The 14148-nt window shown below is 36.1% G+C and overlaps 1 protein-coding gene across 1 annotated transcript in view; it reads left to right on the plus strand.

The window, feature by feature from the left end:
- LOC145776222 (uncharacterized) overlaps positions 1 to 14148 on the plus strand; it is a 30249-nt gene that overhangs the window by 2343 nt on the left and 13758 nt on the right. The window contains exons 4-8 of the mRNA XM_082587627.1: positions 258 to 324; positions 1230 to 1429; positions 1969 to 2085; positions 7143 to 7204; positions 13407 to 13621. Of these exons, the coding sequence (XP_082443753.1) occupies positions 258 to 324; positions 1230 to 1429; positions 1969 to 2085; positions 7143 to 7204; positions 13407 to 13621 (661 nt within the window). The remainder of the gene's footprint in view (positions 1 to 257; positions 325 to 1229; positions 1430 to 1968; positions 2086 to 7142; positions 7205 to 13406; positions 13622 to 14148) is intronic.

Consider the following 14148-nt stretch of genomic DNA (forward strand, 5'->3'; position numbering starts at 1 on the left):
TACTGCATTTCCCACAAACAAAACACTTCGCCAATCTTGTTGCAGCTCTCTTGACATTAGCACATCTTGCATGTCTTGCATTAAATCTTGCATTAAATCATTAGCTTGCATTAAATAATACAAGGATAAGTGACTTCGTGAGAGTTATTTGGGTTAGACGGCCATAGCCGCAAGCTGAACCGATTTGCATGGTTTTGGTAAAAGTGCAGTCACTGCCAAACGGTGTCATTGCATTTGAACTTGAATTTTATTGGCAGGAGGCAGTACAAGAACTAAACACTCACCATCAAGAGGAAATTGAATCTTTACGTCAAGTTCTTCATGGTTTGTTTAGTTCAATTAAAATTTCACATTATTTCCACTGATCTGTTTCAGCTAGGAAAGTCTATTGATTCAATATTTTTTGCTAGTTGGCTATTGATTCATTGTTACGTCAAGGCATTTTCAATAATGCGGCAAAATGTTTATCTGATTTGTAAATTTTAATGCAATTCATGAGATGCTGATCAGATTTTAGTAAAAGCATAACAACTTTTTAAATTTTAGTACATTTATCGATAAAGTTTCTTATGCTGTATCAGAAGAATCTGTATGAACAAGCAGTGGGTAACAAACTTAGGTTATGTTTTGGACTCTTGAAAAACTAAAGATACAGTAGCTGCAGGGTCTGCTACTATTCGGTGAGTCTGATTCGGTGAGTTTCTAATCTCTAACTCCTAACCCTAAAACGGCAATGATAATTAGGCTACGGTACCCGATAATTTAAAAAAAAAATTGAAAAAATTACCGAATAAATCATTGATCAATGTAAAAAACGATAGGGTTTTGTCACCTGCAAAAGCTTCTTATATGGTATAGTTTATGACTTGCAGCTACCGGGCTACCGGAATGGCCCGTTTCGGTGAGTCCGATCTCTACTCGGTGATTTAAATTTTTTTTTTTTAAATTATTGGGTACCGTAGCCTAATTATCATTGCCGTTTTAGGGTTAGAGGTTAGGAACTCACCGAATCGGACTCACCGAATAGTAGCAGACCCCAACTTAAAAAATTAACTTAAAGTTTTTATTCGAAAAGTTTATCGCATTCTCAAGTGAAATTCAAACTCGTCACGTCGGATTGAAGATAAAATTTGTTACATTCTCGCTTTTCCTCTTGCCACAGCTAGATTTGTTTTGTTCATCGATAATAATTAAATTTTTCGGTCGAATTGATCCTGTTCGTTTGATAGAGTCCATGGAAGAACAGAGACGAGACTTGGTTGTGCAATTTGAGCAAGAGCGACGTCGGTGGGAAGAAGAGAAAGCGGTGTTGAAGGAAGAGAAGGCGGAAGCAAGAGTTGCCTTTTCCAAATTGGAAAATTCGCCACAAATGAAGCGTAAAGAAGAAAATGATCAGAGAAAGAAAGCGTCCGAACTGAATATGAAAAAAGTATGACGTTATTTGAAATTGTTGCGTTTGTAAATATACGAGTTCGCTCTGTTAATTCAATGGCAAAGACGCACTGTAAGTTTTGAAAAAAGTTGAATATTTTCCCGTTATGTTTTCAATAGATCATTGAAGTTAATTTGTTTCTTGGTCATAATTTATTAGTTTTGCCTTTGAGTTTGAATAACAAGTTATAGTCTAACTAGACATTATAGTCCATCTAAAATCCCCTATTGTGACCTACAGTCATCAGTTCTGTATGTTGCTGTACTGTACGGTTTTCCGTTCTTTGTTCCCCGTACTGCAAGGGTTGGACGTCAGCAAATTTCGATCTGGTTTGATGGGCAGGCGGCTTCCCATCAATTCCTATTTTAAACGTTGCCCGCCACAAGGTTCCCCTTTCAGTCAACCAAGCAATATTAAAGAGAATGTTTTCCGCCTTATCACGAAAGTAATTTGTTAAATAAAAATCTGCTTTGTTTAGCGCAGGTTTTCTTGAGTTTTTTTTTTTTTCCAAAACTAATCTTACAGTCACTTTGAAGGCCCAAATTGAGACTGAAACGCTCAAAGCGGTTGTTCTTCCCCTGGAAGCCGAAATAGCTGAGCTCAAAGAAAAACTACAGTGGGCGACCAAATCGGAAGAAGGTGCTAGAACTAAGGTTAGTAAACCTGGGCCGTTTGGTCGTTTACTCTAACTGCCAGTTGAACACATACATTGCTGTCTTTCATGCATGTTGCTTGTTTCTGCAATGCGATGATAAATGATATTTTAAAACGACAATATTGCTGTTTTGAATTGCATTTTCGGCTTCAGTTGCAGCGTTAACAACTGCTTGACTTTTTAATTTATTTTTATTTGCACTTTGTTTATGATCACTATATTTATTGTGAAACGTGCAACACTTTCCGTTTTTTGCTCAGTTGTCGTTTGGGCTGGCATTTACTATATGTACAAATTTCGTCTTTATTACGTTTTGTCACAGTGCAGACTACGTTTGTCTTTATTGCCGTTTGCTGCATCAATTGTATCATCCACTGATTCAATGCACAATCTTGTTTTTGCTATTCTGTGTACTGCTGGTGGTATCTTTTTTGTAATGGCTGCAAGTGTTGCTACTGCTCACAATGTTTGAGCTGAGGCGCAGCTGTACCCCCAATGGCGTACGGGCACGTGGGAACACTGCAAATGACGCCCTGTTGTATGGTACGTTAGCTTTGTCATGCTTCTGTACTTCGTAAATCATTGCTCTGTATTGAATGTTTCCATCCTTGACCTTAGGTGAGCTAAATTTATACCATTGCTCTTGTATCGTCCATGTGGATTTGTTACTGAGCAACGTGGTGATTTCGTCTGTGAGCAGTTTTTAAATAAAATTGAGATATCTTGCACGTAGAAAGTTTACTTTAGCTTTCATTAGCTGATATACGAGTTGTAAAAGTGTCTTTTAGTGTTTCGATTCCTCCTTTTGGCTATCTACGCATTGTAGCTTTGCCATCTACGCTTGTGGTATTGAATATCGGATCACTCATGAAGAACATCTGAACATAAAATGGGGATCAAACTGGTCAGGTAAGTGAACGTAGGTTAGTGACTTGATGTATTGTGTAGGCTACATGCAGCACCACATCTATCACGGTCGTTGTTACGTTTAATTAACATTGTTCACACTCAGATTGACCATTTCAAAAGGTTTTCTACACATTCAATCAATTGTTGAGTATGTCTGAAGTGAAGTAGGTAAAGTATTAAATTACTACAAAAATCGCACTTGTCGCTTTCAGGGTTACGGTTTGTTTGCTGTGTGAAAAAGCGTTTTACTGATCAATAATAAATTCATCAGTTGCTCTCATGCTCTTTGCTTTCATGGCAGTTTTTGTTTGCAGATGCACAAATGCTGTTTCTTCATGAGCGATAAACGTGAATGCAACGTTTATAAGGATAACTTTTTTCAAAACACGTAGATAAATCTCCACCTAAACCAAAAGCGATACATGTCTTCATTTTTTTTTTAATTTTATTGTTTGAAATTATATCATATGCACCGATTTTGAAATTGCATCACATCAACGATGCATTTTATAAATCTTTTTTTTTTTGTTCATTTTAATGCTGTTGTGGTATGCTGTTGTTGTTGTGGTGTTGGCGAGTGTTGGTGATGTTTTGCGTTGGTGAACTTTTTCTCAATCGGGTTTCCTGAAGCATTTAAGTTCATGACATGGTTTTGTGAGCGTTTGCAAGCGAAAGCTTCTCGGTTCCTTCCTGTGTTGATGCATACGTGATTCAGTGACACTGTCGGTGTAACGTCATCGCATTTATTTAAACGTTTTTATTTACACATGTCGGTTGAGTAACCTAACGTAAACCTTGAATGATGAATATCCCCTTGGGGCAATAATGAGCAATCTTTCTTGTGGTTTGAGCGAGTGACAAGATTTTTATTTTTTAGATTGCAGAACTGAAATATTCACTATCAGTAGAAAAATCTTCTCGTTCTGATTTGGAATTTTATGTTGACATATTACATGACCAGAAGGTTAAACTAAGTTGTGAAAATGACAACTTCAAAGTAGAATTGCACGAAGGTACATTTTGTCTTGCTGTTTTTAATGTTATTTAAAAACTATATAATTGAAACAATGCTGGCACTCCGAAACGATATTTTTTGTTTCTTAAAATTTTTAGCTTTACGTAGAAAGCTTTACCTTTTATTAATCTGTGTGCCAGGTGTAAAAAGATTTTTATTCTCGTTTATGACGCAATAGGAATACCATAGCAGAATGATGTGTAATTCAGATATGCAGCATTTGCAACTGTTAGTCTCAACTCTCGACGCTGAAGTGCAGTCACACCAGTGTACCACATATATATATTTAATATGATAATACGGAGCTTGAAATTAATTTTCTCCCCAAGGAAAGAGTGTTGACGTATTTTTCATATTTTAGATTGTTTTGAAGGTGCGTTTAATGTCTAGATAGGAATTCACGGATTGTTGTAGAGAATACATTTCACATAAAAGCGTGTTTTTGACGTGCTCTTCCTTTTTTTTGTGTGGAAACTTAGCGTCGTCTGAATAAGTTGTGTTTCAAACTTAGCTCTTAAAAAATGTTACTTAATAAAAAATGTTACAAGCTTAATCTGTAAGTTAGAGTATAGACGTGCATTGCTTATGAAACTATATGCGATAGACTTCACAGGAAACAAGCTTAGGCTATTAAACATAAGTAATCCCAAAAACTAGAAAAATGATCACAAACATGTGCTTAATCAACTTTGATTCATAATGGTCCACCCTCTATGTAAAATATTTTTGCTTCATAACCCGATAAGAATGTTTCGCCATCATCTGACCACACACAACCAAACATAAGGCATTAGATGATGTCTATTCCCATCGTATTCGAGAATGATGATCTTTGCATTTAAGCGCTAACAGTGCACAGGTTTTGGGTGCAGTTGGCGCTTCTTTCTCTGCTTTTTTTCTCAATCTAGCTTTTATATAAATTTATTTTTTTTAAAGTGGCAGGACTTTTTGAAATGGTGGTTCTCCAAAGAAGCTCATTCTCTGCGGTTTTCACCCAGTTAATGTGATTGATGTTGCACGTTTTGAGGTTGCTTTTCAAAGAATCTTTATAGCTCTTTGTCCTCATTCTGATCACTAACCTTTCACCAGTTTAGAGTAGAAGATTTGCTTAGGTAGACGTTCATCTGGCATTCGTAATACATGCCCGGCTTGCCCGCACCATCTGAGTTATTTTGAATGATGCCAAACTCAATGCTTGTAGTTCTGCTTCTTCCGGTACGCTCGGAGTTATGCTTCACACCTCCCAGAAAATGGTCAGGATTTTCCGTAGACAATGTTATTGAAACCTCTTGCGAGTTGTAATATGGTCGCATTAGATGATCTGGGTTTTTAAAGCATGTGATAACTGCTGCTTTAGTGCTTTGTGGCAACATGATCTACATACATACAACACATGAAATATACGACCAAAATTTAAGGTTAGGTATGTGTTTGAATATATTTTTATATTTTCTTGTGGCCGTCCGGGTACAGTTGTACATCCAACTTTATTAGCCTATTCTCTCACTTTTGGACGACCTATTGCACAATTCAATTTGAATTACTTATCGCATGTTGTTTTGTTTAGCTGGCTGCTCATACAAATATCTTTTAGGTTATTCTTTTTTTAGTTTACCGTTTGTGGAAACGCGAGGTGGAAGAGCATTCTTCACTGAAGCAAACCTGGAAAGAAGCGAACAAGGAATTTATTGCGTCACAGCAATTGCATCAGCACGACATGGAGGTTGTCAAGTCTGTCATCTGCAAGAAACAGTGGAAGCGAATTAGACTGTTCCAGTTGCAAAACGAGGCAAGAGACTGTGTTTCTGTCACAGTGGACCTGTCTCTGATATGGCCTTCTGTCTTGTGTCCAGTGTCCACTCTCGTTCATCTTAGTCCAAACCAGCTTTTGATGAAGACAGACGTCCGATCAAATCCCAGACAGCGAAATCCGTCATTTTTACCGCAAAATTGTAAAATAGTAAGAATTGTAAAATTCTACCAACATTTTGTTGTAGAATATCTGTTGTCAACATGTCTTCATTGTCAGTTGGTTTGCCAACGGAACGGATAGCTGCTTTGAAAGTAAATGTTGCAAAGTTGCATTGCGGCAGCAGCATAATCTGTAGGCTATTGTGTACGAGTATTTTATCCTGTACTTTGACTGAAAATAATAACTTTTTTCAGAACTGTGTCTTTATAATTTCACTGCTTGGAGTTAGAATCTCCTAAACATGTGAAAACTTGACAGCGATTTGTTTTTGTGATTATCATGCGCTGCTTTTACCCTTGCTAGTCATCCATATTTATTTATTCCGGTTAGAAACTGACGTGAAAAAGAGAAACGAAAAATCCACGTGACTACACAGTAGTTTGTTTAGTCTTACAAAATGTTTGTCAGTTGGTGGCAAGCAGGTTCATTTTTCAATCGGAATAACATCGCCTGCCAAGTAGGAAAATTGGTTATTTTTACGTTGATTTAACGCTTGCAGATGTTGAATCAAGGTAATAACGATAATTTGTTATGTGAGTGTTTGTTTTATGCATTATTCCTTGTTTCAGTTCATCATATTCCTCGGTGTACCCATTCGTATTATATTCTTGTGTCTGTACTTATGTGCTGGCGCTGCTTAGAACCGTATGTGATTCCAACCTTTCTACTATACTTTTGTTGTAAAAAATTACTTTATCTGGCATACACATTATTCCAAGGCAAGTTATAATAATTCAGTTGATCAATGAGCCTATGTTCTGTCTGTGTTTTTTTTTCGCCCTGCTCATTCAGGTTTACATTTGCACGAAATCCATCGATCACTTGTTCGATTGCTCCGCTGTATGTTTCAATGCTTGATTTCGTGGTCCATTATTCAATGTTTCTACTCTCCAGTGGACCTGCAATGTTTAACCAAGCTGTGTTCTTCAGTATAAGTCACATTAAAGCTGCATTAGGCTACTGCAAGCTGATGTACTTTTGTTTATATTGGTGGGATTTGCAAAAAAATTCAATGGTTTTCCTCCCAATCCAATTTATCGCAAAATTTTATGGGTTAAAGCTTCTTGCCAAATCCTTGTGTTGTAAAATATCAAATGCTGCGTTCAATCATGTTCTTAATCACTTTCTAGCAATTCATTTCATTATTTGTTTTTGACAGGTCGAAAACCAGTCGTTCATTTCAAGCTCTCTAACCGCTTGGGACGCTACAGAGCAGAGTGGGTGAGTTGAATCAGCTTTGATTCAAGAGTGACGTTTCTGTCATCTGTGTTATGGTACTGATATTAGTCATTCTAAGACACCTACCCAGATAGCAAAATCAGTCATTTATAAAAACTGGGTATCTAAATCAACGGTTCTCAACCGGGGGTCCGCGGACCCCCGAGGGTCCGCAAAGCATTTTCAAGGGGTCAGTGAAAGTTTTCGAATTTCCGGCATGATTGATAAATTACAACATTTAAAAATTGATTATGCTTTCTTTGTGTGTTAGGCTACAGTGCTTCTCAAACTGTGCGTCGTGACGCCCTGGTGGGGCATTCCATTTATAATCATCAGATTTTTTCAAATTTTGTAATCCCTACTAATGGATTTTGCTGATTTTTGTTTGTGTGATAGAGAATGTACAATTATGCAGAAAGCAAAAAAAATTTTTTAAATATCTTGACGCACGGCCGAGATAGAGCACTTTGAATTTTTGGCCACTAGTAGGATTTTAGGAGGCGAGCGCACTGATTTTTTCATTTTGCACCTTCGTTTTTTGGCAATAACTCTTCATCTTGAAGGTTTTTACGAAAGTAAGTATTTTACCATTTTTGCACCCAAGGAGTTCATATTTGAAGTTAAATTTGCAATAAAGTAAAGATTTGAGTGAGAAATTTATGTTTAAAATTTTTTTCAATTTTTTTTCTCTCTTCCAGCTTCGGACAAATTTTTCGGGATGTTGGCAAACAGTTACAAAATATTTTTTTTTGTATTGAACAAAACAACTATTGCACCATAATTTCACTAAGTTTGGTAGATGTAAGTTTTGTTTGAAACGAAATATTTGACTTGGAAAATCACAACAGTTTTGTATATATGCCAGTACCTTATCAAATTTAGCAATAAAATTGCTAATTGGTGATACATTATAATTATTTTGTACTATTGGTAATTGTGCACCATCTTACTCATTTTCCTTTTCTCTGCAGATTCTAGACAGATATTGAATATTATATACTGTAATTATTTGGTAACTTAGTATACTATGGAAAGTAACAAAAGCTGTTCAGTAGGTCTTGCTTTAAGGGATGAATGTCATAAACTCACCTTCACAAGATCAAAGCAATTACTCAACTTTGATACTATCGAAGAAAAAATTCTCCTCAAATGGAGGTCTGGGTTACGGCATATTGATAAACTTGAAACTGTGTGCATGCACCACTACAAATGCTTTATTGGCAAGACATTTGAAAAAAAAATTTCTAGATGTTCTGATATATTTAAAAAACACCAAAAAAAGGTCAAGGCAAACCATAAGGTGACTATAGCAATGGCTGAAAAACTGGAACTGCATTCTATTAAGATTATTCCAGGTTGGAAATTATGTGCTGTCTGTTACCAAATGGCCAAAAACATTGATGTAAGCACGTCATTCAGTGAAGAAATGTCTCAAGCCAGTTCTGCAAGCAGCACTAACAGCGAAGAAGAAAACGAACAAAAACAATCTGCAAAACGTTGCCTTGACAGTACATTTGATGCCTGTCAGTTATCTCCTATAGCTTCTCATGTTATACCAAAGAAGCAAAGAAAACTGCAGGCCAAGCAAAAGATCAATAAAGTTGTGGAAAGATTCGAGGATGCTTTCAACACATCCATTGGCGAAGACATAAGCCATGCTCAAAAACACACTGAAGTTACAAAATCTGAGGTAAATGCATTAAAAAAGGATTCAACAGACTTATTTAATTTGATGATTGAAATAAAAGAAAAAATGGTAACAGAACATTCAAACAAGAAAAAGCAACAACTTTTAACAATGAAACCCAAGTCGTGGAGTGTTAAAAAGACTGCTGATTTTTTTGAAGTGTCAGAATATCTGGTGAGGAAAGCGCAAAGCCTAAAAACAGCTAATGGTATTTTGGCAGAACCAACATACAAGAGTAGAAACAAGTTGCCACAATCAACACTCGAAGCTGTTGCTGCATTTTATGAAAATGATGAGTACACTAGGGTTATGCCAGGCAAAACTGATTGTGTAAGTGTAGCAAAAAATGTTTATAAGCAAAAACGGTTAATTCTTTGCAACTAGAAGGAACTTTATTTTGCATTCAAAGAGAAATATTTTGCAGTTAAAATTGGCTTTTCAAAGTTTTGTGCCTTATGTGTAAAATGGTGTGTCAATGTTACACATGGTGGTACACATTCAGTGTGTGTTTGCACTCAACACCAAAATACGATTTTACTATGCAATGCTGCTAATCTAAAGCAAAATTACAAAGATTTGATGGCTATGGTAGTATGCAGCACAGAAAATAAAATATGCATGGTCCATAGATGTGAACGTTGCCCTGGAAAAGAATTTTTACATAATTTTTTAACAGAAAAGCTGATCGGCGAAGTTGGAGATGACATGATTTACACACAGTGGCAGTCAACCGATCGAACAACATTAAAAACCCTAGTTTCTTCTCCATCCAGTTTTGTAGACAGTCTTACTGAGGCAGTAGAAAAACTAACCGCACACTCATATATAGCTAAATGCCAATCCAGATATTTGTCTGAACGCAAGCAAAGTTTGGATCTACATAGTTGCATCGCTCTCCTGGATTTTGCAAAGAACTATCAGTTCATAGTTCAAGATGAAGTGCAATCATTTCACTGGAATCAAAGTCAGTGTTCGTTACATCCAGTGGCATTGTATTACAAAAATAATGAAAATGACCTTATCCAAATTTCTTTGTGTTTTCTTTCAGATGATTTATGCCATGACACTGCATTTGTTTATAAAATTTTCGAACAGATCACAACCTTTGTAGGTCAAGACCTGAATGAAGAAATAAAAAAAATTGAATACTTTTCGGATGGGTGTGCTGCTCAATACAAAAACTACAAAAACCTGTTGAATCTTTCTTACCACAAAACTGACTTTGGAATGGATTGTTCATGGAGTTTTTTCGCCACTAGTCATGGTAAATCTTCATGCGATGGAATAGGAGGAACAGTTAAACGATTGGCAACTAGGGCAAGCCTTCAAAGACCTTATAATGACCAAATTCTGACATTTAACGATTTACTGAAATTTTGCAAGCTGCACATAAATGGCATAAGATTTTTTGACATACAAAGAAGTGAGCTTGAAGTGATTTGACGAGATCTTTCTGAAAGGTAGCACAAGGCTCAATTGTTCATGGCACAAGGTCTTTCCATCATTTTGAACTACAGTCTTTAAACACTATCGCCTTTAAAAGGATCAGTGATGATACATATTTTACTGGTATACGTAAATTTTTTGAAACCACTCCTCCCTTTTCTTTTAAAGTTAGTGATTATGTTGCATGCATAAAGGACTCAAACTGGTGGATTGGTATGGTGAGTGAAATATTCAATGAAGAAGGAGATATTAACATAAAGTTTATGGCACCTCCCGGTCCCTCCTCATACTTCTATTGGCCAAGGAATGATTACTGTTGTGTGCCATCTGAACATATTTTGTGTGTAGTTTCACCTCCTACCTCTGCAACAATATCGGGTCGTAATTACCAAATAGAGAAACAAGACTTTGAGAAAATTCTACAGCTTTTCAGTGATTTCATGAGTGAACAACGATGTTAATAATTGTCTGGTTCATAATCTTGTTTTTGTACTAGATGTAAACTGGAAGCTGTATTGCCAAAAGACTCTTTGGTTCCTATTTTCTTATTGAATGCAAGCAATGCATACCGGGACCAAACAAACTCTTTGGCTATCTTTGCAAGTGGCGGAGTCCACTGTCCCCTAGACCATAAATAACCGGAAAATATTACCTTTCTGGTGTAAATGCTGAAAAAAAATTACACTTAAAACCAACTGCTGCAATTGTGTCGCTTGTTTTTAGCCATGTTGATTTTGTTTGTGTGTGTTATTTTTAGATGAAAAGGAAGGAGGGTGCCTCAGCATTGTCTGAATAGCTTTCTATATACTGGTTAGAAACAGACTAGACAATAAAGCAGCCTTCTTCTTGGATATCTATGTGGCAGATGTATTCACAGTTCTTAAATGTCATAAGTGTTTATATAGAGATTTTTGCTCGATTTTTCATACTAATTCTACCAAAAATTTTGTGATTTTCCAAGTCAAATATCTTCTTCTAAACAAAACTTACATCTACCAAACTTGGAGAAATTATAGAACTACAATGGTTTTCTTCAATGGAAAAAAAATTTTTGTAACTGTTTGCCAACATTCCGAAAAATTTGTCCGAAGCGGGAAGAGAGAAAAAAAATTGAAAAAAAATTTCAAACCTAAATTTCTCACTCAAATCTATGTTTTATTGCAATTTTAACTGCAAATATGAATTCCTTGGGTAAAAAATGGTAAACTACTTGTTTTCATTGTAAAAATCCTTCAAGATTAAGAGTTATTGCCAAAAAACAAAAGTGCAAAATAAAAAAATCAGTGCGCTCACCTCCCAAAATCCTACTAGTGGCCAAAAATTCAAAGTGCTCTATCTCGGCCGTGCGTCAAGATATTTAGAAATTTTTTTTGCTTTCTTCATAGTTTTACATTCTCTATCACACAAACAAAAATTATAAATGGAATGCCCCTGGTGCGTCGTTTGAAATTTTGAAAGGCACAAAAGTTCAGTTCCTAACTAACTAAAAAAAAAACATTCATATAAAAGGGTTAATTTTTTTTTAATGTTTTGTTTAACTTTATTCTTTTGAGGCAGCAGATTGTTAATCAATGTTTAATTTATAAATCCAAACGCTAGTCAGCAGCCAATTAGCAGTCATAGTTTTGCCATGATTGTGATTACAACGAAATATTGATTACAAATGAAAAAAAGGAAATTCTTTATCAGGGTCGCAAAAACTCTATTATTTTGCGATACAATTTATAGAAAACCATTAAATCAGCATGTAGATTACGGATTTTTGACCCTGTTTGCCAACTCAAAGTTCTTAACTTTGTCAATGCCATCAATCGTCATAAGTGCGTCACGAGTTCAGCAAATTCTTTGAAGTGTGTCACTTCGAGACTTATGAAACATTTGTTTCCGTTATAGGAGACGCGATATACCAAAATTTCAGATAATCTTTTTTTTGGGGTCCGCAACCGCTTCGAGGGCACCAAACGGGGTCCGCCAAGACAAAAGGTTGACAACCACTGCTCTAAATGTTTTCACGTTTGTGATCTGACCAGGGTTGAGAAAAACCCGGGTTTTTTTAAAAAAGCCCAACCCGCCCGGGTTTTTTTAATAAAACCCGGGTTTTTTGGGGTTTTATTGGGTTTTTTTAAAATAGATGCAAAAAAAGGTAGATTCATGCTTATTTCACCTCAAAACTACTTTTTACGAGTGAAGTGCCTTTCACTCACAGTACATGCTTGCATAACTCAATAAAATAATGCACTAGGGCTGTTGTTGCTTGAATGTTGCATCATCCATTAGTTTCAAGATCAAGTTGGATGTTGCATCATCCACTGATTTCTATACCAAGTTGATGCTACTGTGGTAGAAATCACATTATTGCATCATTTGTTTAGATTTGAAGGCAAGGAGCATTTATGCCATCATGTTTAAATATTTTTTATCATTTATATATATATAGTAATGGATGAGCAATTGAGCGATTGCGTGGCCAATTAGGCAAATGCTCTGAAACAGCCATGCGTTAGAATCCAGAATCTGTAATTGGTAAATAGCCTCCTAAATTGCATTTCACATCATATATACAGACTACAGTAGAGTAGTACTTTCACCAATTTAACTATAAGGCCTTCTTGCATAAATGAGTTTTAGTGTAGTATACACAAAGTGACATTACTTGATTTTTGTGTACTGTGCAATATCCACTGCGTTTTCAGTTTATTCTTGGAAATTACTGCACAATCACATCCTTAAGTCCTAATTTAAAGTTTGTTGTAAGTGCCTTGTAGTGTTTTTGTAAATTTTTTTAATTTTCCAATAAAAACTGGACAAATATGATGCTCTGGGTTTTTTTATGGTTTTTTTTGGGTTTTTTTAAGTGGGTTTTATTAAAAAAACCCACCCGGGTTTTTTTGGGTCGGGTAAAATACCAACAACCCTGGATCTGACACTGCCTTGCAGTTCTACGTGTAGTTTTAAGTTTGTAAATTTTAAGGCAAGTTTGTATGTAAGCAAGCAGTCGATGTAGGCTCGTAGAATAGTTAAGGCGAACAAATGTTCTGGAGTTTGAATTGCAATCCGCCATCTTCTTTCTAGAGTTCCCAGCATCACCTATGACAAAGCGCCAAACGATGACGATGGATTCACGCCGTTTCAAAGCTACCCCACGCAACACATTCCACCTTCGTCAACTTCGGAATGTGAACCGGCTGCAACGACCTTGTCTCAAGATTCTCTCTCTATTTCGTCCGTCTCATCGCTACCAAGTTCAACGGGTTTGGTACCTAACGACATGTCACAAACACAACGAGGTATGCAAAACTCAGGCTAGTAAATATTGTGGAGCTCGAAAGTTTATTTACCAGCGCACATTTGAAACAGCGAGGCAACATTTTAAGATGTAAAATAAAGCTACTTTGACAATGATTGATGTGAAATCTGGTATTTTTGTTATATCTAATCAAACAAGAAACGCCCATAGTTGTAGAACGACCAGTTTTGACCATGTTCAATGATGGGAACTGAACAGAAAACTTGCAGTTGCGTGCCAGCACTATTCTTTATTGCGAGAATTCTGCCACCACTAGTTTATAGTTACGTCTGGCAACATCACCTTCATCTCTGTCGGTTTATTCAAGTAAACTGCACTTATTTCTGTCACAAACCAAGCACTTTGCAGATGGTAAATTAGTTGTTTTTTACATTGATTTACTACATTGATTGATTTTTTTACATTGATTGATTACATTCAACGTCTGCAGACGTTGAATCAATGTAAAAAACGACTGATTTGCCATCTGGGTTTGAGCCCATTTTCCATTTGCGTGTTATGATTTAT

The sequence above is a fragment of the Aplidium turbinatum genome, chromosome 1 (assembly GCF_918807975.1).
Source record: "Aplidium turbinatum chromosome 1, kaAplTurb1.1, whole genome shotgun sequence".
Taxonomy (NCBI): domain Eukaryota; kingdom Metazoa; phylum Chordata; class Ascidiacea; order Aplousobranchia; family Polyclinidae; genus Aplidium; species Aplidium turbinatum.